At 46.9% G+C, this 24,325-nt stretch overlaps 1 protein-coding gene and 1 non-coding gene across 2 annotated transcripts; one reads left to right on the plus strand and one right to left on the minus strand.

The window, feature by feature from the left end:
- The first annotated feature begins 1,205 nt into the window (after window positions 1-1,205).
- Prkrip1 (PRKR interacting protein 1) lies at window positions 1,206-23,920 on the plus strand. The gene is made up of 6 exons (XM_020156415.2): window positions 1,206-1,386; window positions 2,263-2,341; window positions 3,862-3,962; window positions 7,527-7,612; window positions 8,407-8,474; window positions 23,093-23,920. The coding sequence occupies exons 1-6, from the start codon at window positions 1,261-1,263 to the stop codon at window positions 23,188-23,190; spliced, it is 558 nt and encodes a 185-aa protein (XP_020012004.1). The 5' UTR covers window positions 1,206-1,260; the 3' UTR covers window positions 23,191-23,920.
- LOC141424402 (U6 spliceosomal RNA) lies at window positions 22,499-22,606 on the minus strand. The gene has a single exon (XR_012449339.1). It is a non-coding gene; the product is annotated as a U6 spliceosomal RNA (small nuclear RNA).
- Window positions 23,921-24,325: the final 405 nt, after the last annotated feature.

Consider the following 24,325-nt stretch of genomic DNA (forward strand, 5'->3'; position numbering starts at 1 on the left):
CCAGTCCAAATCAGACCAGAAGAGCCAGTGTTTTATCCTAGTCTTTAAACACTAGGGAAAAAAATCCTACCTTCCATTTCAGAAACCATCAGGCCGAAAGAATTCTTTCCAAATTGGAGAAAGGTACCTTTTTTTGGTTCTATTTAGGCCTTCTACTGATTGGATGAGGGCCACCAACCTTAGAAAGAAAAGCTACCAACTTAAATGCTAATTTCATCCAGAAACTCCATCTCATTTCACCACACCATGGACCAATCAAGTCAGATACGAAACTGACCACCACAATAGTTATTCATCTTCTGGCAGTACTAGGGTTTGAACTCAAGACCTTGTGCTTGCTATGCAAGCATAATACCACTGACCCACATCCCCAACCTATAGATCACTCCAGTGCCTTTATCTAACTGGTCACAGAATGGCCTTGTGGGTGTCCTGTGAATTTATTTCCTTTCAACAGAACAGGAAGCCCTTACCTGTGAATGCCTGCCCAGTTCACAAACTGGGGAGCACATTTTCCCTTTCTCATAAGAAAGTCTCATCCAAGCCACCCAGTGGCTCACGCCTGTAATCCTGGCTACTTGGGAGGCTGAGATCGGGAGGCTTGGGGTTGGAGGCCCCATCTCCAAAATAACCAGAGCAAATCGGACTGGAGGTGTGGCTCAAGCGGTGGAGCACCTGCTTCGTAAAGCATGAATCCGAGTTCAAACCCAAGTCCCACCAAAAAAAAGAAAAAATTTTAAAAGTCTCATCCGTCCACTTGGCAGAGGTCTGTTTTCTGGGGGCCAGGTACAGAGTAATTCCAGAGTGACAAAGGCGATCTGGCCCCAGTCTTCAAGAAGCCCGGTGACAAGTTTGCGCTATCCTATATAAACAGGAGATTGTCACAAATGCACGCGGGGAGGAGGAACCAGAACCAAATAGCCGGGAGGGGAGCGGGGCTGAGCGCCTCCATCACAACTACCCGACCCCTTGCACGAGGTCGGCTGGGGCCAAGCCACTAGGGCACGAAGACGCTACCTCCCTCCGCCATGTCCTCAGGGACATGACCATCAAGCTGTACTGATTTGTTCAGAAACAGGAAATGAAAGTGAACCGCTTTGAGCAAAACAAACCACCCAGGGTCCCTCGGGCTTCCCGCTCGTGACTCCGCCCCAGGCCCGCCCGTGTGCGCAAGTGCGCATGCGTCATCGGCGCGCAGCTCTGTCGTCACACGTGCGCGCCACGGCAGCCGCCGCTCGCGAGGGCAGCTGGGAGGCCGCCATGGCAAGCTCCGCGGCGTCTTCAGTGCGACCGCCGAGGCCCAAGAAAGAGCCGCAGGCGCTCGTCATCCCCAAGAATGCTGCGGAGGAGCAGAAGCTCAAGCTTGAGCGACTCATGAAGAACCCGGTGAGACGAAGAGTGGGCTCCGCGGCCTGTTGCAGGCCCTACCGCTTCCGCTCCCGCGCCTCTGGGGTCGACGGGGCACCTTCCCCAGCCACCAGACTGAGGAACTCTTGGTACCCTACCCTCAGAACAGTCCTTGGGAAGGAGGGGTTGTCCCAGAGATAGTGAGCTTCCGGTCGGTCCTCCTGCCTCCGCCTCCCGACGGCTGGGATTATAGACGTGCATGTCGCGCCCGGCTCAGTGACCCTTTCCAATTTAGTTTTCTGTGAACAGAAGTGTTAGACTGAAGACAGAATCTGTGGGTTAGCAAAAGGGGTTCTCTCTTCTAAACAGCACCCGTTGTTAGAGAGACATTGATCGAATCACTTCTCGCCTCGCTCCTACCCTAACCGAGTCTCAGTCACGTAGATCATAAAAACCACTAGCTGAGAAGAGCTCATACTTTCGACCAGAAAAGCTTGGCTTTCCTCCTCTGGTAGTGTTAAATAAAGTTGGAGGTTTCTAACCATAAATAGTGTCTTAGATTTCAGAGTTCTGCTCTGGAAAGTGTAACCCTAAGGAAGGCTGCGGGCTGTGTTAAACCTCAGAGTATACAGGATGAAGTAAATCCAAGACAGAGAAGAATTTTTTTTTTTATTATTGGGGTTTGAACTCAGGGCTTTGATCTTGCTACACAGACGCTCTACCTTCTGAGCCACTCCACCAGTCCTTTTTTTTTTTGGATTGGGTATTGTCAAGTTAGGATCTCCAGAACTGTTTGCCCAGACTGGCTTCCAACCGTGATCCTCCTGAGTAGCTAGGATTACAGGCGTGAGCCACCAGCACCCACCTTGTCAGCAGATTTATACTTACAAATGCTTTCCTCTTTAACTACTGCAGGACAAAGCCGTTCCAATTCCAGAAAAAATGAGTGAATGGGCCCCCCGGCCTCCACCAGAGTTTGTCCGAGATGTAATGGGTAATGTCTTTTGTCTGTGTGTGTAAATAAAGTTTGGAAGTAGATATAAAAGCATGCAGTTGGTATTTGTTAATTAGGACTTTGATAGGAAAAGAGGTGTTCACTGGACCATTACATTGTTCTCACAACAAAGGGATGTGGTTGCTTATGGTTTGACCCTAGAGAACTTTCTTCTGTGTTATTTTTAGTAAATGCATTGTTTTCTTTTCTTTTTTACTTTTTATTTCTTTTTAGTGCTGAGGCTGGGACCCAGAGCTTTCAGCATGCTAGGCAAGCACTCTGCCACTGGGCTACATCCACAGCCCTTGTTTTATTTTCTAAATGGAAATATTTTTATTATATTCTTGGATTCTAGATTTAAATGAACATTACATCAATTGTAAATAGAAACAAATAAAGATATAAAAAAGTTAGAGCTTCTGGGTGCCAGTGTCCATGTCCGTACTTCCACCTACTCAAGAGGCAGAGATCAGGAGGATCGTGGTTCAGAGCCAGCCTAGGCAAATGATTCAGGAGATCCTATGTGGAGAAAAAACACACATCACAAAAAAAGGGCTGGTGGAGTGGCTGAAGTGCAAAGAGCACCTGCGTAGCAAGCATGAGGCCCTGAGTTCAAAATCCAGTGCTGCCAAAAAAAAAAAAAAAAAAACGAACTGCCTGTAATTGCCTGTAATTTCTTCTTACCAGTTGGAACATTTTGGTATAGCCTTTCGAACCTCTTTATAGCCAAAACTACTTGTTTAAGAAATAGTGTATTTATAAAAATGTAGCTGCTATATATAGCCTGTCAAATGTGAACTCACTTGGGTTTGGGTTGGGGGTCATGGCTGTCTTCCAGATTTCTGGTTGTTGAACCACAATCTGTTTCTCTCTCTCTCTCTTTTTTTTTTTTTTTTATCTTCCTGCCTTTTTTGATGCTGGGGATTAAATCCAGGGCTTCTTTAGTTTTTCTGGTTTTGTTTTTGTTTTTCTTTTGGCAGCACTAGGGTTGAACTCAGGGCCTCACACATGCCAGGCAAGCACTCTTACCTTTTGAGTCACTTCGCTAGCCCCTATTGTATTGGGTGTTTTTGAGGTAGGGTCTTGTAAAGTACTTATCTGGGGCTGGCCTGGAACCGTGTTCATCCTGATCTCTGTCTCCTGAGTAGCTAGGATTGCAGGTGTGGGCCCCGGTGCCCAGCTGTTTGTCCTCTTAATGCTGTGTTAGAGTGGAAGTTTGTATTTGTTTTGAGACAGATTCTCATTATGTAGCCCAGGCTGGACTTGAACTGATGGTCCTCCTGCTTAACCTTCCGAATGTTAGGATTGCAGATGTGGGCCACTATACCTGGCTTAGAGAATTTTTAGTGACTTTATAATCAACATTCATGTAACAAGTAACTTAATGATGCCTACAGTATACCTTGCTCTGAGGCACAAGTGGGAAAAAGGCAGGCCTGGTCCCTTCCATTCTTCTAGTTTGGTCTGCAGTCTCTGATTCAATTGTAGTCTGTAACTGGATCTCATGTGGGACTCTATAGGTTCAAGTGCGGGGGCTGGCAGTGGAGAGTTCCATGTGTACAGGCATCTGCGCCGCAGAGAGTACCAGCGACAGGACTACATGGACGCTGTGGCTGAGAAGGTCAGTGTGGGGGATGAGGGGGTCTATGTTTGGGCAGTGCACATTGACAGCCTTAGAAAAGCATTTGAAGAAGAGTCCGTACAGCTGCTGGTGCTTTGCCTGAGGTCCGCCTTCTACAGTGGCACAGAGAGCAGAGGTCGGGTGAGTTGTAGGTGAGACTCAGCACAGAGAGGTGCTCACACTAGGAGAGCAAGGCATGGGAGTCATGCATTTGTGTGTACAGGAACACACCTGGGAGCTGTCACCTTCTCTCTTGTTCTCTCTTTTTGTTGAATGCCTAAATGCAGTGTGCTGTATGTTTGGTAAGAAGAGTGGTCTGCTTTCAGTGTGCTGCTCCTGTCAGGACTTAAGATTTCTAGCTTTGGGGCAGGCATTTCTTCATGATAGGTTTTGATTATGTTAAGAGCTTGAGAATTGCCTAAGAAATTGTACTTAAAGAACCAATAAAAGCCAGGCACCTGTGGCTCATACCTGTAATCCTAGCTACTTGGGAGGCTGAGATCAGGAGGATCAGCCTGAGCAAATAGTTCTTGAGACCCCCATCTCCAGAATAACCAGAGCAAAAATGGGCTGGAGGTGTGACTCAAGTGGTAGAATGCCTGCTTTGCAATTACAGACCCCTGAGTTCAAACACCAGTCACCCCCTCCCCCCAAAAAAAAAAAAAAAGGAACAAACCATTGAAAAGGGGTTGGCTTGCTGGCACATGCCTATAATCTGAGCTACTCAGAAAGTAGAGATCAGGAGGATGGTGCAGCCTGAGCAAATAGTTAGGGAGACTTTCCCCCCACTTCAACAAATAAGCTGAGCAGGATGAGGCAATCCCGTAATACCAGCTGCAAGGGAGGCATGGGTACGAAGATTGAGGTCTAAGGCCAGCCTAAGCAAAAAGCACACAAGCCTACTTGAGCATGGCTCAAGTGGTAGAGCCCTTGCCTAGGAAGCTCAGGCCCTGAGCTCAAACCCCAGCACCGCCAGAAAGACAATGAGACTCTAGAGAGTTTCTTGCCATATAAGGAAATAAAATGCTTTTCAAAATTAACATTTGCACTAAGGATGGAGCTCAGTGGTAGGACATTTGCCCAGCACACACAAGTGCCCGGATTCAACCCCCAGCAGGCATGGTGGTGCCCGCCTCTTGTCAGCAACCGGGGAGACAGAGGCAGGATTGCAAATTCAAGGGCGGCCTGGACTTCATAGTAAGACCCTAGCTCAAAAAAAATACCAAAAAGTTATTCCTAAAATAGCACACTACTTAGCAGTAAAGAAGAATCAACTTCTGAAATGCAGCAAGTTGGGTGATTTTTTTGAAATATGCTGACTGAAAGAAATCTTGCACAAAAGAGATCATTTTGTATGATTTCTTTTATATGAAGGGCTAGAACAAGAAAAACTATAATTGGTGAGAAAAAAATCAGAACAGTGGTTTTCTTGGGATAGAACTGGGGGTGACTGAAAGGAAGTGTGTGGGAACTCCCTGGAGTTGTCAAACTGTACACTTGAGATCTGGGCATTATATTTTATGTACTTATTGCCTTAAAAAGAAAAAGGGTGGGTGCCGTGGCTCATGCCTGTAATCCCAGTTGTTTGGGAGGCAGAGATCAGGAGGATTGCCATTCAAGGCCAGCCTAGGCAGAAAGTTGGGGAGCCCCTCCTCCCCATCTTGACAAACTGGGTTTGGTGGTACATGTCTGTAATCCCAGCTACTTGGCCTTAGGTAGGAGGATCACTGTCTGAGGCCAACCCTAGTCAAAAATGTGATATCCTATCTGAAGAATAACTAGAGCAGCTGCTTAGCAGCTGGAAAGCCTAAGTTCAAGCTACCGTACCACCAAAAAGAAAAGAAAAGTAAAGAAGTATGAACAACCGTTAAATACTTCGCTTACTACGCTTTAATGTGTAGGAGGGGACACGGGTTGACGATGAGTAGAGACGTAAGTACATAGGTTGTGCTGATGGTAGAACAGTAATTGTATTTTTATCTTTTTTGTGTTTCAGAATTTCCAAATAAAACAGTAGAGAAAGTAACTTGATTCAGAAAATGGCATTTAAGAATTTATTAGAATGGCTAATATGGAAGTAGAAAAGAATCCTTGTACTTTGGGAGGAGAAGGGATCATTGTCCTGGTGGTCTTCACCCAGTCTTTGCTTGTCCTGAGCCTTTCTGGGCCCCAGATGTGGGTTGTCCTCCAGCTGCTACCATCTTCTTGTGGTGACATTCTCAGTTCTCATGGGAGGTCTCAGGTGCTGTCCTACACCTGCACCAGCTCACTGCAACAGGTTTGCTGCCGTAGAAATAGTGGTCTGTGTAAAAAAGCTGGCAGAAGCGTTTAGATTTTTAGACTATAGGGAAGAGGGGATAGAGCAGGTTAGTTCTCAAGCACCATAAAATAGTCTGAAAAAAAAATAGTCTGAAGTTTTTACTTACTTATTTTTTGGTGGTTGCTGGGGTTTGAACTCAGGACCTCATGCTTGCTAAGCAGATGCTCTACAACAACTTGAGCCACTCCTCCAGCCCTGCTTTGTGCTGGGTATTTTCTTTTCTTTTTCCTTTTTTTTTTTTTGTTGTCCTGGGGTTTGAACTCAGCCTACACCTCAAGCCATTCCACCAGCCCTTTTTGGTGAAAGATTTTTTCAAGATAAGGTTTCACAAACTATTTGGGCTGGCTTCGAACCTCTGTCCTCCTGATCTCTGCCTCCTGCATAGCTAGGATTGTAGGCGTGAGCCACTGCTTGGCAGTCTGGAATTTTTACATGTGGATTCAGAGGAAAATGTTTCACAGGCCCTGGCACCCATAAACATGCAAAGGATTTTATTGCAGATAACAAAGGAGAGGCTCTGAGGCCTTAAAAAAGAAAGACACCTGCCTGAGAACTTGCCTCAGCCCCTGCAGCAGGCCCTGGGGTTCTCACTTCCTGTAAACTCTGCTGCCTTCGCACCACAGGGTCACACTTCTGCACTTCGACACAAACCAGGTGCTTTTAGACTTGACTTGGCTGTGTTTACTTTCCAGTTGTCTTCCTTAAAGCTGATACCCTTTGTTTTAGGTGGGGTTTTTCTGTTTTTTGGTTTTTGTTTTGAGACAGCCCAGTTTGTCCTCAACTCATGATCCTCCTGCCTTTACTTTTTGAGAGCTGGGATTACGGGTGTGCACTGCCATACCCATCTTTATAGTGCTGCCTTAGAATCAGTCATTTGGAAACTGTAGCTAGGTTAGGACTGAAATCCCACTGTCCTGCCTCTTTCCATTCCACCTGAAGAGCCACGGTCCTGACCCAGGCGCTGGCTAAGTAGATGTGCTGCCCCTGCCGTCAGCGAGTCCTTTGCTCTCGTATTTTCTTTTTATGCTTTGTGGCTTGTGAGTGGTATCACAGTGAACTTAGTGATGTCAGCATCAGAGAGCCGTGGATTTATTCGCCGCCATGCATGTGGGCAACCTGGTGCAGTTGAAGTGGCCCTGGGACCTGGATGGTGTCTGTAGCACTGCCAGTGGTGTGACTTCTCGAGCTCTCCTTCTACAGCCTACCAAGTTCTGAGTATGTCTAAAAGTTGTGTTTTTTTGCAGCAAAGGTTGGATGCTGAGTTTCAGAAGAGGCTGGAAAGGAATAAAATCACTGCAGAGGAGCAGACTGCAAAGCGCCGAAAAAAGCGGTAAGAGTGTCATTGGTCCCGGAGCTGCAATGAGGCCTGAGGGCAGGATGTGAGCCATATCCTTTAGTCACAACTCACCTGAAAGCCAGGTATGAGGTTCACACCTGTAATCCCAGTTACTCAGGAGGTGGAAATCGGGAGGATCTGGTTTTAGGTCAGCCTGGCCAAAAGTTCCAAAGACCCCATCAGTCAATAAAAAGCTGAGCTTGGTGTCGCACACCTGTCATCCCAGCTATGCAAGAAGTATAAATAAGAGGATCATGGTTCAGGCTGGCCCCAGCATAAAGCGAGACCCTATTTCAAAAAGTAACCAGAGAAAAAAATACTAGGAGAACAGCCCAGGTGGTAGCTGAGCATGGTGATATGCACCTGTGGTCCCAGCTACTTGGGACACTGAGGCAGGAGCATCCCTTGAGCCAGGAGTTCAAAACAGCCTGAGCAAGATAGTGTGATCCTGCCTCAAAAAAAAAAAAAAAAAAAGGAAGGAAGGTGGAGGGGAGGGGTTCATCTGTGTGACTTGCAGAGCTGGTGTGTGTGAAAGCCCTAGGGTGAAGCAGCCCTGTAGACAAATGACTTTGCTTCCAGTACATGGGGAGGGAACAAGTCCCTAGGTGTCCCCTAGCTCCTGACAAATTCCCCGAAGACTAGTGACCACGGGGATCTGCATCTCCTTTGTTTTTGCATTTGTGTGTGTGTGTGTGTGTGTGTGAGATCTGTGGTTTTTTTTTTTCTCTAAAACGTACAGTAAAATAATTAAGGAATTAATGTGTATGTTTTACATTTTACATTTATAGCCAGAAGTTAAAGGAGAAGAAGTTACTGGCAAAGAGGATGAAACTCAACCAGAAGAAACAACAAGAAGGTGAGTGCTGCCCACATTTCTTGGTTGGAGCCTCTCTCTGTTACTCTCAGTGGCTTAGCTGCAGGAAGTGCTGAGGTATAGAGCTGGGGCTGGGTGGCTGGCCATGAGGAAGTGACAGTTTGCCAGGTTTGTGACGACTCAGCTCTTCGCAAGTATCCAAAAGCCAAAGTGGCTTCAGCTATAAAGAAACTCACTGAGCCCTAAGAGGCCTTTGTGAATTCTGGCCAGCTGCTGAGGGAGTGCAGAGGTGTAACCCAGTACTCATGCTGTCCCCCTTCTTCCCTGGCTTCCTGGTCTCACATAGGCCTTGTGCTTTTGAGGCGCCTTCCTGGCCAGGAGGAGAAGTTGGGGGTCCGTCAGAATGTCATAGCAGAAGTCTTCCTGTGTCTTTTCGGTTCTCACTGAGTAGTTACCAAGTCAGTCAGGGAGGTTTTGTCCTCAAGAACAAGAAGATTCAGTTCAAACCCCAGACCCACCAAAAAAAAGATTCAGCTAACAGTGTTTGAACAAAAAGGAGTTAGTTTGTTCTGTGTGATGAGAACTCCTGTGGTTGGTGGCAGCCACAGCTCCTGCCATCATACCTATGTTCAAAGCAGGAAGAATTGGTGCATGCCTGTAATCCTAGCACCTGGGAGGCTGAGCAGGTGGACGGAGAGATTGCATAATGAAACCCTGTCTCAAAACAAAGCAAACAAAACACCATGAAGAGGGGAGAGGTGCTGTTTGCCTGGTCTGGTTTTTTCTTTTTTTTTTTTTTCAAACTGAAGAGTAAGAACTTCCCCAGATATACCCAACAGATGTCACCTTATGTATTAGGTCTTTTTGCCATCCTTAGCTTTCACCACGTTAGAAGAGTAGAAAGTAGAATTGTCATAGCTGACCTAAACTATTATGACTCCTCCCTGGGAGCTGGGCACATTGCCACCCTAGACTGCGTGAGATTCTGGTTAAGGAGGAGCCGGTAGATTTGGGACCATCATCCCATGGTGCTACCAGTCCTGCCTACCTCCAAGCCCATCAAAAGGCTGGGGTGCCACCCTGGGAGCTCAGAGGCTGAGAATCAGAGGGGCCCCTGCTGGAAAGGGTAGGGTCTTTCTAAAATGACAGCTGTCTGACACATCACTGAATGGGTGGCTGTTCCATGGGTGGGTGGCTGTAGGGTTTTTGGGTTTTTTTAATGTTTGTTTATTTATGTATTTATTTATTGTGGTACTGGGCTTGAGCTCAGGGCCTACACCTTGAGCCACCTCATCAGCCCTTTTTGTGAAGGGTTTTTTTCGAGATAGGGTCTTGTGAACTATTTGCCTGGGCTGGCTTCGAACTACTATTCTCCTGACCTCTGCCTCCTTAGTAGCTAGGATTACAGGAGTGACCAGAGATGCCTAGCCAGCTGTGTATTTTAGTTTTCAATGTCAGCCCTTGCTTAACATTGAAATATGTTTGGCCCCTTCCAGGCACACTCAGTGATTTTAGGATGTTCCTCACCCTTTTCTGAAGAGATTATTTTGAACTGCTAAATTGTGACTGCTAGGCCCTAACCCTCTTGTTTCCTCTGCTCTCCCAGTAGGACTGGGCATAAAAGCTGGTCTGCCACCTAAAGAAGGAACACTGCGGCTCATACCTTTCCATTAAGAGTAGAAAGGGCTCCTTTGCTCCGAGTAACTGGACCCTCCCTCCTCTGTGGTTTATTATTGTAACCCTTGCTGTTTGTGTAGATAATTCTGCAAAACCCTGTTTGTTGTGTTTGACCACTGAAGTCTAGGTTTGTTTTAGTTTGTGGTGGGGCTCTGAGCGTGCACTGGAGTGTGCTGTCTACCCAAGGCAGGCAGTTGGCTGTGTGCTGTAGCCTCCTGGCTGCTTGCACAGAGCCTCAGGGCAGCGGAGGTAAGAAGTGAGGGCCTATGCAGGTCTTTCTGACAGCCCATGCATGCGTGTGGCCTTCAAGAGTCCACTTTTCCTCTGTTTGCTTCAGCTGTCGTTGCTGCCTGGGGCAGCTGCCCTACTGAACAGTTGCCTCTGATGGTTTTTGACAAACCCCCTGGGGAAGGCTGTTCGTTCACGCTGTGTAAGTTCTGAGTCAATCAGCGCAGGACAACCCTGCCAAAAGCTGTAGGTCATGTGGGGACAGTGCTGGGGAGGGAACTTTGGAGAGCTCCCTGCCTGGCCTGCCTCCCTCAGTGCTGCTGGTTTTCACAACCATGGCGGTGGTGAGGCCCCTAGTTTGGGAGGCTCCCTCAGAGGTGGGGATAGGGCAGGTTAAAATGCCACCAAGTGCACTATCTCACCAAAACTTGGTGTTTTTAAACAACCCAAGTAGCCTTTCCAGAGTTCTGGAAAGGTTGGGGTTTTTTTTTTTTTTTTTTTTAATTTACTTTTGCCAGTGTTCTTGGTGCTTTCCTGGAGGCTTTTTGGGGTTCCTTGCTGTGCCATTCTGAAAGTGCCTCCATCCCTCTAAATTGTAACCCATCTACATTATCACATTTGAAATGTTAATCCTGCATGGAAATGTTTGGACCTTGCATTTTTTCCCTTGTAGCGCTGGGGACAGAACCCAGGGCATTGGGCACGCTAGGCAAGCGCTCTGCCACTGAGCTGCACCTCCAGCCCTGGGTCATGTTTTTAACCCATAATCACAAGCTGTCTTTTTATTGGTATTGTTGGATTTTGGACTATATTTTTATTATTCTCTTTAAATTTACCTATCGTGTTTTTAATTCTCTTTTTTTTGGCAGTACTCAGGTTTTTGAACTCAGGTACTCTGCCACTTGAGCCTTGCTCTCCTTCCCTCCATCCCCCAGTCCTTTTTGCTTCAGTTATTTTTCAGATAGGTCTTGCATTTTTTCCTTGGCAGTCTTCCTACTTAGGCTTCCCACACAGTCAGGATGACAGGCGCATGCCACCGTGTCCAGATATTGGTTGAGATGGGGTCTTGCTAACTTTTTACTGGTGTTGCTAGCCTTAAAACATGATCCTCCTGATTTCTGCCTCCCAAATAGTTGGGATTACAGGAGTGAGCCACCTCTCCTGGCTTGGCCTCAGACCCTTGACCCTCCTGCTTTAGCCTCCTAAGTGCTGCAGTTACAGGCAGGTGCCACCACACCTAGAATAATTCTTATTTTATTATTACTTACTGTTATTCTCATACTATGCCTGATTTCTAATTTTTAAATTTTACCATTAGTGTGTATGTATAGAAAACGTGTGCATGTGTGTGGTTTAGGAAGGGACAGCTGTGTTGACATTTCAGCAGTGTGGTTATGCTGCGTCTGCACAGATTTCCTGTGTGGAGTCCTGAGCTACGAATCTCTAGGCATATGTCTTATGTCAAACTCGGTAATTCTTTCCCGTTGTTTTGTTTTGGGTTTGTTTGTTTTTCTTTTTTTTTTTTTTTGCCTCTCTTCTTCTTCACGTTGGCCTGACTTTAGGCCGTCTCTTTCCCACTCGTCTCCATTCTGCTAGCAACCCCATCTGATGAATTTGTTATTTTAGTTATGTTTTTTAGAAACAACCTGACATTTCTTTCCATCTCGTGGCTGCAGTTTCCTCCTTTCCACTCATATCAAGCATCCACCCCAGGTTCTGGAAAAATTAAACAGCTGTTCAAGGCATTTGGTGATTCTGGCATCTGGGCTGCCTGGGACTTGCCTTAGTTGCTTGCCTGTCCTGTGCTGGCCAAGACTTCTTGCTTCCTTATGAGCCAGGTCGTTTCCTTTGAGTAGTGCAGTGCAGGGCTGTAGGCCTTGTTGCTGTTTATCTGGCTCTGTTCAGATCACCGGCTCTGACCGCCTTTTGTGGGTTGTGTTTCCACTAGCAGTTCAGATTGCCTTTGCTATGCTCACCTGGGGCCCAGGTGTGCCACCCAGTGGCTAATCAGGTTTGGTTCTCACTGTGTTTGGGTTGATGGTTAATTCCAGCCAAGGCCAGGCACGTGCTGCTCAGAATGAGCCAAGGAGGTTGTAGACAACTTTCTGGTGTCCCATCCCATGTCTTCCCTGTCCAGGATCTCCCCCACACTTTCTGGCTTCCTGGGGCTCCCCTTTTCAGTCTCAATGCCAGAAAGCTGTCCTGGTTCCACAGCTGTGTTCAAAGGAAGAGCTGGCTCCACTGTGCTCCTATCTTGGTGGGAATCTCTGTTTTTTTTTTTTTTAGTCCAAATACAGGACTTGGTTTAACTCTTTCCATCTCAGTATGGTATTGATTTAGTCACCTCAGGCTTCCAGAATCCTTGCTAGCTCTCCTTCTAGAGTCCAGCATGTTACCAGGTCTTTCTTTTGTTGTCACAGTCAGGTTTGATAAGCATGCCTCTTTGGTCCCTGGTAAAAATGGTAAGCCCAGGCTAGGGTGCGGCTCAGTGGTAGAGTGCTTGCCTGGCATGCATGAGGCCCTGGGTTCCATCCCCAACATAGCAGATAATAAAAAAGTGTTGAGCCAGACTGCTGAGGACAAAGCCGTGGAGTATCCACCCAACTCTGCAACTGACACCACCTTTTCCTGCCACTCTCAGTGGAGCTGCTCTTGCTGCTGATCAGCCAGGCTCACTGTCACCAGGCTCACTGGGTCCCCTAGCTCACCCATGGGGTCATCACAGACAGAAGAGGTTGTTCAGTGCGGGCAGTAGATGAAGCTCCAGGCTCTGCTCCACCCTGGCTCACTCTGACATTATCTGGCTTCTCCTCTTTGCTCTTTTTGTTTTCTTAGCTTATAAAATAACAAGCATTTTCTAGATCTAGAATTCTGCAGTTTGATGACTTAGCAGACACTTTGCTGTCCTTAAGACAGACCGTATTTTGGGACTACCCACAGCAGAAACTCTTAAGAACTCTCACAGGACAAGGAGCAGGTCGGTTTTCTTTTCTTTTTTGTGGCGGTACTGGAGTTTGAACTCGGGGCCTCCATCTCAAGCCACTCCACCAGCCCTTTTTTGTGTTGGGTTTTTTTCAAGATAGGCTCTTGGGAACTATTTTGCCCAGGCTGCCTACAAACTCCTTCCGATCTCTGCCTCCTAAGTAGCTGAGATTACAGGCGTGAGCCACTGGCACCCGGCAAGGTTGGTTTTCTAGGAGTGAGCCTGTGTTGGCTCTTTGGAATTGCATATTAACTTTTTCATAATCAGTTCTAGGACTGAAAGGGACATGTGAACTAACCACCTCACACAGCTGGCATCTCCCCTCTCCACACATCTTTTTGTTTTTTTCCAGTGCTGGGGACTGAACCCAGGGCCTCTTGGTGAGTGCTCTTGTACTTGAGCTATGCCCCCAGCACTAAGCATTTTGTTGAAGTGCACAGTGCAGTGCATTAAGTACGTCCATAATCTGTGGCCATCACCGCCACGCATCTCCAGCACGCCATTTTCCCAAAGCCAGTCTCTGGACCCATGAGACATTGTGCCATCCTCCTTCCCAACCTCTGCAGCCACCCTGCCACTAAGTACTTCATGTAGTGTTGGCCTTTGTGACTGGCTTATTTCACATGGCATAATGTCCTCGAGGTCTGTCCGTGTTGGGGTGTGTCAGAACACCCTTCCTCCATGAGGCTGAGTCATACGTGCCACGTTGTACTTAGCCTTTCTATGGTCTGTGGACACTAGAATTAAAGTTGCGAGGGGCGCTGCTGTGAGCACAAGTTGATGCAGCTGAGCTCTTGCTCTGAGTTCTTTTGGTTATACATCCAGAAGGGGAAGTGATAAGTCCTATGGTGGTTCTGTTTTTAGTTTTCCATAGTAACTGAACCATTTCACCTCTGTACCAACTGTGCAGGGGTTCTTATTTCTCCTGAAACACCAGCCCTTAATTGTATTTTCTGGGTTTGGTTTGGTTTTGTGTTTCGGAAGTCAAGCTTGCTAGGTAAGTGCTCTAGCTCTTGAATCAGACCCCTAGCCCGGTTGTTTTTGCAGCACTGTGAGTCAAAGCCAGGGCCTTGCTGTGGTAAGCAAGTACTCTACCACTGAGCCACATCCCCAGTCCCTTGTTTGTTTTTGATGGGGTTGGTTTGGTTTGTTTTGCTGAGTCAGGCTCTTGTCCAGGCTGGCCTCCAACTCGGGATCCTTCTGCCTCAGCCTCCCAAGAGCTGGGTATATACCACCAGGCCCAGCTGTGTTTGTTTTTTTGAGATGGGGTCTTACAGTGTTGCTCAGGCTGGCCTCAAAGTCCTACATTCAAATGATCCTACCTAATACTCCAGAGTGCTGGGATTACAAGTGTGTGTCACTGGATCCAGCTTGTTTTCTTCATTCTTTTTAGCTATCCTAATAGTATTGGATATAGTCTTGGTTTATATTATGTGCTTATTTCTGTATCTTCTCTAAAAATGAGTTGGAGGGTGTCTTAAGTGGTAGGTAGAATGCTTGCCTAGCAAACACAAAGCCCTGAGTTCAAACCCCAGGACCACAAAAAAAGAGAGAAAAATAAAAGAAAAAGAGGGAGAGAGAGAGATCTAATTCTTTTGCCCGCTTTTAAATGATTTTTTGAATGGTTTGTTATTGTGGAGTAGCTCAGACTGGCCTAGAACTCAAGACCCTCCTGCCTTAGCAAAGTGCTAGGATTATAGGTGTATGCCACCATAAAAGATTAGGTTTCCTTATCTTTTTAGACATCTGGTGCACCTAGTCAGGCTATTTTCATTCACCTTTCTTTACTTTGTCCAAGGCTATAAGGAATGTTTGAGGTCATATGCCTAGTACTTTTGGCTAGACTTCCTCCAGAGCCCCCATCTGTGCTTCACAGTTCTGTCAAAAAGATACATGTCTTGTGCACATGTCCATCATGGAGTGGCACCATGATGATAGGTGTCTCACTGAGGACTGCCATCCTTTCATCATTGGGTTAATTCAGTTTAGAAATTGAAACAGGGCTCCTGCCTAGTAAGTGTGAAGTCCTGAGTTCAAGCCCCCAAACCACCAAAAAAAAAAAAGTTGCAACAATCTTTGTTAAAACATAAATAAAACAGGAAAATACTGCAGTGCATCCCGCACCGAGTAAGTACTGTCATCTGACGTTTTCTTTTGGTTTCTGTGTTGGCTCTGGGCTGCAGGCAAATTTGGACGTTGGTATTGTCCATGGGTCCTGCCCTTACACTTAGCAGGGAAGCTTGCACCTGTACAAGTCAAATGGTTACTTATGCTGCATTTGCACATGCTTCGTACCAGCAGAGCAGAGTAGAGGGTGTGGTAGGGATAACTGTCATAAAAATGCTTTGTGTGCCTTTTACTTTGCCTTTTCAACTTCTTTCCTTTTCATAAGACTTCCTAGCTGTCCAGTTGAACTAAATCGAACTTAATGTGGTGATTTTCAGTTGTACCACAAGGTGGCCTCAGTGTATCACTGGGTTCTTGATGGTTAGGGCAGGGATTGGATCACTCAAGCCCTTTTGGTTTCTCTAAACAGCAACCAGTAAGGTGTACTGATTAGCTCTGTTCTGAGAATGTCCCTGCTTGTTTTCTGTGCTGGACTAGTAGCTTGGTGATGACCCTGCAGTGTGGCAAATGGAGGCACTGGGTGGCATTGAGCCAGCCTGGATTATTCAGAAGCTCTGAACTCCCAGCCCAGTGCATTCTAATGCCAGCGTCGCTTATCCTGGCACAGGCCATCTCCCAGAGACAGCTGTGCACACTGAGGCAATCTGTCAGTAAGCACCGGAACAGTGTCCCAGCTTCAGCTCTGCCGACACTGGGGGCTGGGTGGTCCTTTGTGGGAAAGGGCTATATCAATCACAGCAGGATATGGGACAGCATCCTAGCTTCTGCCCACCTGATTCCAGTGGCCACCAAAACAGTCTCCAGGCATTGCCAGAGTGCCCAGGGAGGAAGGGAGACTGAGAATGCGGTCTAGGGGCACTCAAGTTTTCTGTAATTCTTACTAAAAATAGGAGCTAACATCATGATTTTAATTTTTCATATATAAGCCTTATTTATATAAATGCTATATTTATAGTCGTTTTGATTTTACTGTACAACTTTGAGTCACAAGTATTTTCCCGTGGCATTACAATTCCATAGTACTAGCATGCATTTATTTATTTATTTATTTATTTATTTATTTATTTATTTATTTATTTAGGTAGGACTGTGTTATGAACTCGGGGCTAGTTTCTACTTGCAAAGGAGGCGCTCTACCACTTTAGTCACACCTCCAGCCCATTTTGCTCAGGTTACTTTGGAGATGGGGTCTTGATAACTATTTGTCCTGGCTGGCCTAGAACCTTGATCTTCCTGATGTCAGCCTCCCAAGTAGCTAGGATTACAGGCATGAGCCATCAGCGCCCAGCACTAGGATTTTTTTCTTTCCCTCTCCCTTCACTGGTTTAAAAAAGTGTCAGCTTCAGTTGCATTCAGTGGTATTTCACCCATTGTGCCTGTAATCTGTGAAAACCTCAGCTTCCTGGATTTTTGAAATATTGTGTAACTGGAGGTATGGCTCAAGCCGTAAAGCATCTGCTTAGCAAGTGCAAAACCCTAAATTCAAGCTCTAGTTCTCTCATTCCCAAATAAAAGAGCTCTTAAAATACTGTGTGAGCAAAACATAAGAGTAATTGAAGGAAATCATGAAACAGCCTCAGAGATGATCACCCAAATATATCACCTTTCTCTCTCCATCTTCTTGTAGCTGCTCTCCACGAACATACTGTTTGCATGCAGTTACAATCTGGAGTAGGGATTTATTTGTTTATTTAACGTGGTAAGCACTTCCACTCCTTTTTTTTTTTATACATGTCCAGATATTTTATTTTTTTTCTTTTTCTTTTATTATTCATATGTGCATACAAGGCTTGGTTCATTTCTCCCCCCTGCCCCCACCCCCTCCCTTACTACCCACCCCCTCAATACCCAGCAGAAACTATTTTGCCCTTATTTCTAATTTTGTTGTAGAGAGAGTATAAGCAATAACAGGAAGGAACAAGGGTTTTTGCTGGTTGAGATAAGGATAGCTATACAGGGCATTGACTCACATTGATTTCCTGTGCGTGGGTGTTACCTTCTAGGTTAATTCTTTTTGATCTAACTTTTTCTCTAGTACCTGTTCCCCTTTTCCTATTGGCCTCAGTTGCTTTTAAGGTATCTGCTTTAGTTTCTCTTGTTAAGGGCAACAAATGCTAGCTAGTTTTTTAGGTGTCTTACCTATCCTCACCCCTCCCTTGTGTGCTCTCGCTTTTATCATGTGCTCAAAGTCCATTCCCATTGTTGTGTTTGCCCTTGATCTAATGTCCACATATGAGGGAGAACATACGATTTTTGGTCTTTTGGGCCAGGCTAACCTCACTCAGAATGATGTTCTCCAATTCCATCCATAGCACTTCCACTCCTTCATAATCTTCTCAGTGACCATTAATAGCCACATTAGACACAGCGATATGCTGACCTTCTGTTGGACATTATTGTGGTTATAACTTTTGTCTTCTGTAGAAGACTCTTGAGGAAGATTATTGACTCCCTTTCCCCTCTTCGGTGACATAAATTTGGATAAATTCCCAGTAGTGGGAATTCTCACAGCAGCCCTGTGCAGTATGAATTTTACAAATGTGACATGAATTTTACAAATGACAGGCCTCAGGCACCCACAGAACTGCAGAGAAAGTGGGTGGCAGACAAATGTTCAGTCCCTGGTACCTACACTTCCCCATGAGGTGACCCTGCTAGAAGCCCAGTAAGCGCTTCCCTTCCTTCCCTTCTCCCGCTCCCTGCCTGGAGCCCTCTTGTTCATCTTTCACCCTCCTTCTGCAATGCTTGTCTTTGCACATCCCCTCCTCACCTCCCTCCCACCCCGCCTGCAGATCTAGCCTTGCCTTCCACCTTGCCCTAATCCGTGGGGCTTTGCATACGCCTCATTATAGAACCTATACTGTGTGAGAACATGATGTGCTGTGTCTTCAACTGTATTCCCAGTTCCAGATTATTTATTTATTTATTTATTGGCAGTACTGAAGGTTAAATTCAGGGCCTCGCTTACTAGGCTGGCGCTCTACCACTTGAGCCACTCTGCCAGCCCTTTTTGCATTGGTAATTTTTGAGATAGGGTCTCACATTGTGCCGAGGCCTGCCTGGACTGTGATCCCCCTATTTGTGCTTTCTTGCATAGCTGGGGTGACAAGTGAGTGCCACCATACCCAGCCATTGACTGAGATGGGATCTCTCAAAGTTTTTGCCCAGGCTGCCTCTCAAGTAGCTAGGATTACAGATTTGAGTCACAGCACCCAGCCAGTTCCAGCTTTCTTTTAAATGAACTTTTCATTTTAGAATAGGTTTTGTTTTGTCTTGCAGTACTAGGGATGGAGCCCAGAGCCTTGCATATGCTAGGCAAGTGCTCTGCCACTAAGCTACACTCGTAGCCCTTCCCCACCCCTTCACAGAGGTGGTTTCATGCATATGTAAGCAGTTTGGCTGCCTTCTCTCCTGGGATTCCTGACCTCCTACATGATTTTAGAATTTGTGCAATTAAGGTTTAATTCTCTGTGTTGTTGTAAAGTTGTATGGATTTTATCAGACATAGCATCATGTACCCACCATTACAATGTCATACAGAAGAGCGCCACTGCCCTCAAAAGTCCCTGATGCTCCACCTATTCAGCCTCCTCCACCACACCACATCCCCAGCAAGCATTGCAAGCACTGATTTTTTTTTTCCCGTCAATACCGGGGTTTGAACACAGGGTTTTGTGCTTGCTATACCCCAGCCCTTTAGATTTACAGAATAATTGCAAAGATGGTGCAGAGAGTCCTCCCATGCCCAGTTTTCCCTGATGTTTAACAACTTGAGTTGATATGGTCCATTTGTCACAATGAGCAGCATTGATTTACATTGGGCAGCTAAGGTCCACACCTTATTCAGGTTTCCTTAGCACTCACCTAATCTCCCTGCTCCAGAATTCCATCCAAAACTCCACAGTCTGTTTAATCACCATGTGTGCTCCGGCTCTGTTGGCTGAGCCTCTGTTCATTTAGGTCACGTGTCTAAAATGTCCTTAGTTGGAGTCTGCCTGATGTCTTTCTTGTCATTAGACTGAGCGGTTTGGTTTTGGGAGGGCCCAAAGGTAAAGTGCCATCAACATCACGTTGTATCAAGGCTGCACTGTTGAGATGACTCACCCCTGTGGACATGACTGTGGCCACCTGCCTGCAGTACTTCTTGTCAGGCTTTTCCACTGTAAATTCCCTTTCTTGCCCTGAATAATTCACTTAGGAAGGAAGTCACCATGTGCAGCCCAACTGTGCCCTCCCTCCCCAACGTCAGGGGGACTCGTTTCATCATCTATTTTATCATGTTTGTTTCCATCAGAATGTTTGTTTGATTTTAGATTATGAGCCAGTGCTGCTTTATTTATCCTGTTGCTTGAGTCACTTTAGCTTTGGCCATTGGGACTCTTTCAGTTGGCTCTCGTCTCTGTCCCTTTGACAAAGTCCTATTGTTGTGGTGTTCATCCCCCACCAAAAACAAACAAACACACACACACACACACACACACACACACACACTTTTCCAAAGTAGGCACTCTACTGCTTGAACCACACCTGCAATCTGCGCGTCCCCCCCTCCCCCCGCCAATTTTTTTTTTTGAGTACTTCCTTATTTTCTGGCACTGTAAGACAATCCAGAAAAGGTATTTCATCTTGTGTATTTTCTGCCCTTGTCCTAGAATCCAGAATTTGTCCAAGGAGTCCGGCTCCTTTTATTGAAGGAAGGGTGTTAGAGAACCAAGATATGGCGACAATGTGCCCTTGGCTTGGGGGGATGTTTTCAAGCTCTCTCAGGTGACAGAGCTGGGAAATATATAATCTTTCATCGTTGAATGATGGCGGTATGTTTTGAGAAGAGCACTGCTTGATTTTGTTGTCATGCAAGTATTATACAGTGTGTTTACACAAACTAAGATACTGTCTGATGGGACCACACCCTGTATGCAGTCCATCCTTTTGCAGAACATGGCTTTGTGTGTGCTAACCAGTGTATGCACCCCTGTCGAAAAGAACTCCTGTGTAGCTGTCTGTATCTACATGAAGCTGAACCTGCTTCATACCGGTGTGTCCAACACTTACTCATTCCCGAGTGGTGGTTTAGCTTCTGTCCTTTTTGTCTGCAACCTCACACTGTATCAGTGAGAGGCCTTGCTCCCACCATCCATGCCCTCGTTTCTTGTCAGATGGTGCTTTGAGAACCGCTGCAGCAGAGTGTGGTACCCTGTGCGGTTCCTTTGCCGTTAGCCTAAGACTACACTCAGCTCCAAAAGTACATAGATTAGCCCCTTCCTCACCCCTTCACAGAGGTGGTTTCATGCATGGGTAGTCAGTTGACTGCCTTCTGCCCTCGGATCCCTCACAAGTGACTTTAAAATTTGCCCAATTAAGGTTTAATTCTGCCGGGCGCTGGTGCTCACTTTTGTAATCCCGCTACTCAGGAGGCAGAGATCAGGAGGATTGTGGTTTAAAGCCAGCCTTGGCAAATAGTTCATGAGACCCTATCTTGAAAAAACCCATCACACAAAAAAGGGCTGGTGGAGTGGCTCAAGGTGTAGGCCCTGAGTTCAAACCCCAATACCACAAAAAAAAAAAAAAAAAAAAAGACTTGAACATGTGCCACAGGTCTAGGCTTCCAAACTCTTTGAAGGTGGTACTTCTAGATCCCCTCTAGACAGACAGTATGTCTTCCCCACATGAATCCACTGTGTTTACCTTTAGGTGAAGTAGTGTATTTTCAGAGGCTTTTTAGTCCAAGGAATGTTTGAGTCCTCTTCGTCACCCCATCCCCAGAACATCCAGGGTAATCAGCATTTTACTGTTTCTTCAAAATCCGAATCAAGGGGACGAGGGAAAAAAGATCAGAATTGGGTTGGGGAATGGAGGCATGGCTCAAACATTAGAGCACCTGCTTTGCAAGTGTGGAACCCTAAGTTCAAACCCCAGGACCACCAAAAAAAAAAAAAATGCATTTGTTGTGCCGGTGGCTTAGGCCTGTAATCCTAGCTACTTGGGAGGCTGAGATTGGGCAGATCTAGATTTGAGGACATCCTAATCACATAGTTCTTGAGACCCCCATCTCCAAAATAACCAGAGCAAAATAGACTGGAGGTGTGGCTCAAGCGGTAGAGTGCCTGCTTCAGAAGTGCAAAGTCCTGAGTTCCAACCCCAATCCCAGCAAAAAAAACCAAATCAAGTTAGATCCAGGGCTCTTGTCTTGCTGTGTTCAGACCTTTTGTGAGTATGTGGTGGCTCTTGGCTTGAGGTAGGCAGACTGTGACTCTGAACAAAACAGAAGCATTTGTCACTTGCAGCCTTAGAGCCCAGGCTTTGGAGCAGAGCTTCCCAGCTGGTGTGCAGGAGCGGATGGATACCAGCAGCAGAGGACCTGAGCTGCTCAGTCTTCGATGTAGTAGAGACAGTGCCAAGAGCCTCAGACCAGTTGCCTCTGGCCATAGTGCACAGCTGATACAGCTGCCTGCTGTGGCACATAGAAACATTGTCCTTTGTCATTTGTGCCATGGTGTGCCAGACCCTGGCAGGTCCTGGCTTTTGGTCTGTCTCATACTCAGTCGCTCCACAGTGTGCCTTTTGTGTGCTCACCTGGCTCCTGGCTGTACCTCAGTTTCTTTGTGTGATGTCTGCGGGAAGGTAGTCAGAGACTTGGAATCAGGTAGTCTAGGTCAGTTCCTAGGTCCTCATCTTACTAAATAGGTCTTGAGCATCACTTAGCCTCTCTGAGCTGCTTCTTCATCTGTAATATGAAACCTTCTTCCTGGGCTGCTATTTGAATTCAACAAAATAACATACATAAAGACTTAGCGCAGCTGTGGCACATAGGTGTTTAACAAGCGAGTGTTCACATTGCCCTCACCACCTGGACTCTTGAAACTTATTGGCTGGCACGATGTTGAGACGGGATAGCCCAAAACAATACAGGAAAATCCCACAGGTGATTTCTGTCCATTGCCACAAGGGCTTCTCTTTGTGTCCCCATGCTAGGGAGGGCAGGCAGGGCCTCCACCTTGAAGCTCTATGGCTGTCACTCTGTGGTGACAGCAGAAGCAAAGTTCTTTTTTTTGTTTGTTTGTTTTGTTTTTTTAATGGAACACTTCATCCTTGCACAGGGGCCATGCTAATCTTCTCTGTATAGTTCCAATTTTAGTATATGTGCTGCTGAAGCAAGCACAGCAGCAAAATTCTTGGGAGTGTGGTGGCATGGAGCGCAGGCAAGGGTGAGTCCTGCTTATTTCCAGGGGGCCCTTGGTTGCCCAGGAGAGCCCACATGACTGAACTGGCCAGGCCACTCACCTGCCCACAGCCTGCCCCAGCAGCTGCATGGACATGCGCCTGACACCTTTTCCCGTGAAAGGGGGGGAACAGGGCTGGGAACATGCTGTCTCTGTGCTCTGCTTTGGGTCAGCTCAAGGGCTGCCTGTGGGGTGTGGGGAGAGGGTTCTGGGAAGAGCAGGAGGCTGGCATATGTGGTGTGGGCAGAGCCTTCTGCCATGAGGTTTGGGAACACTTTTTGTCGACTGCCATGAGGGTCTGAGATTTGGGCAGGTGAGTTGGCAGCACAGCATGAACCTATGGCCAGGTGGTGGACATTGTAGTGGGTGGGAGCCATCCAGATTCCTTGGGTTTGTGTTTATAATCTGATGTTGTGTGCTTCCAGGGCCCAGTCAGTCCCAGGAGCAGCCAGCCAGCAGCTCTGAGGAGGCATCTGAAACGGAAGAGGAGGAGGAGGAGCCCAGCTTTGTCATGGGGCGATGAGGTGTTTCATAGCAGCCACCTGGGGAGCCTGACTCATTCTGTGACCAGGGCTTCAGGAAGCCCTCAACATAACCAGAAGGGAAAGGAGGCTATTTGGCTCAGCCTCATGAACTCATTGTGTATGAGCTTGTGAGAGCCCACGACATCACACAGTCCTGCCTGCCTTAGACCTGGGAGACAGAAGAACTATCTCCAGGATGTGTGAGAGCCCCACCTTGCAGCTCCTTCCACACTCCTGCTGAAAGAGAAAGTGCCTCACCTTCCACTGCTGGCACCTGTCCTCTGATATTTGCACAGTGATGAGCTTGGGGCTGGTTTCTGTGAAGGGAACATTTACTTAGTAAAGAACAGAAAACCTTTAGGATTTGTTCATACGTGAGAAATAGTAATTACTAAAGCCATTGGAGGCAGTGAAATGACACAATAGAGACAGGCCTCAAGATTCAACAGGTTCTGTTACTCAGACCTCCTCCCAGACTCAGCCAGTGATGGCAGCCCCCCATGACTCCGGGGTGGCCCTAGTGGCGGATACCTGACCCTGTTCCTTCGTGAGGAGTGCAGACCATACTGCAGAAGAACTGGGCCCACCCAGCCGTTCCCAGAACACACATGGGCTGCCTTAGCCAAGGGAGGACTGGGCCAGGAAGGACTTCAGGGAAGGGTGCTGCTGGATGGCAAGCGCCAGTGGGAAAGCAACAAGTGACTAGAAAAATAAACCAGGTAGAGCCCCTGCAGTGTGTGTTTTTGTGTGGGAGGAGGTTCCCTGGTGCAGCCAAAAGCTAGTTTTTATCCTGAGGTCAGAGGGGATGTCAACTGGAAAGGGATGGAAGAGACCTGACTTGCATAGGTGGGTGGACCTCTTAAAGACAAGTTCTCAGGGCTTTTTGCTCAGGTCACTAGGAGCTGGAGGCAGAGGAGGAGGCTGCTGTCCTGCTGTTCATCCTGGTGATGCAGCCCAAACCTGCGTTCACAGAAGGGATCAGCACCTCTGGAGTGCAGGGCACCTCCTGGGATCCAGGATGGTGGGAGGTGATCCATGGTGGCTTTGGGTCAAAGGGGTGACAGGGCTGCTCTCTACTCAGAGCCTTTGCTTAAGTTTGGATTCTGCCCAGTTTATTCCTGGGCCTATTGTGTA

The sequence above is a fragment of the Castor canadensis genome, chromosome 6 (assembly GCF_047511655.1).
Source record: "Castor canadensis chromosome 6, mCasCan1.hap1v2, whole genome shotgun sequence".
NCBI lineage: Eukaryota > Metazoa > Chordata > Mammalia > Rodentia > Castoridae > Castor > Castor canadensis.

Bases quoted from the DNA above. Each gene is read 5' to 3' on its own strand.
- Prkrip1 (XM_020156415.2), top strand. From the start codon at position 1,261: ATGGCAAGCTCCGCGGCGTCTTCAGTGCGACCGCCGAGGCCCAAGAAA. The intron at 1,387-2,262 runs GTGAGACGAAGA...TAACTACTGCAG, and splicing joins AGCGACTCATGAAGAACCCG to GACAAAGCCGTTCCAATTCC. The intron at 7,613-8,406 runs GTAAGAGTGTCA...TTACATTTATAG, and splicing joins GCAAAGCGCCGAAAAAAGCG to CCAGAAGTTAAAGGAGAAGA.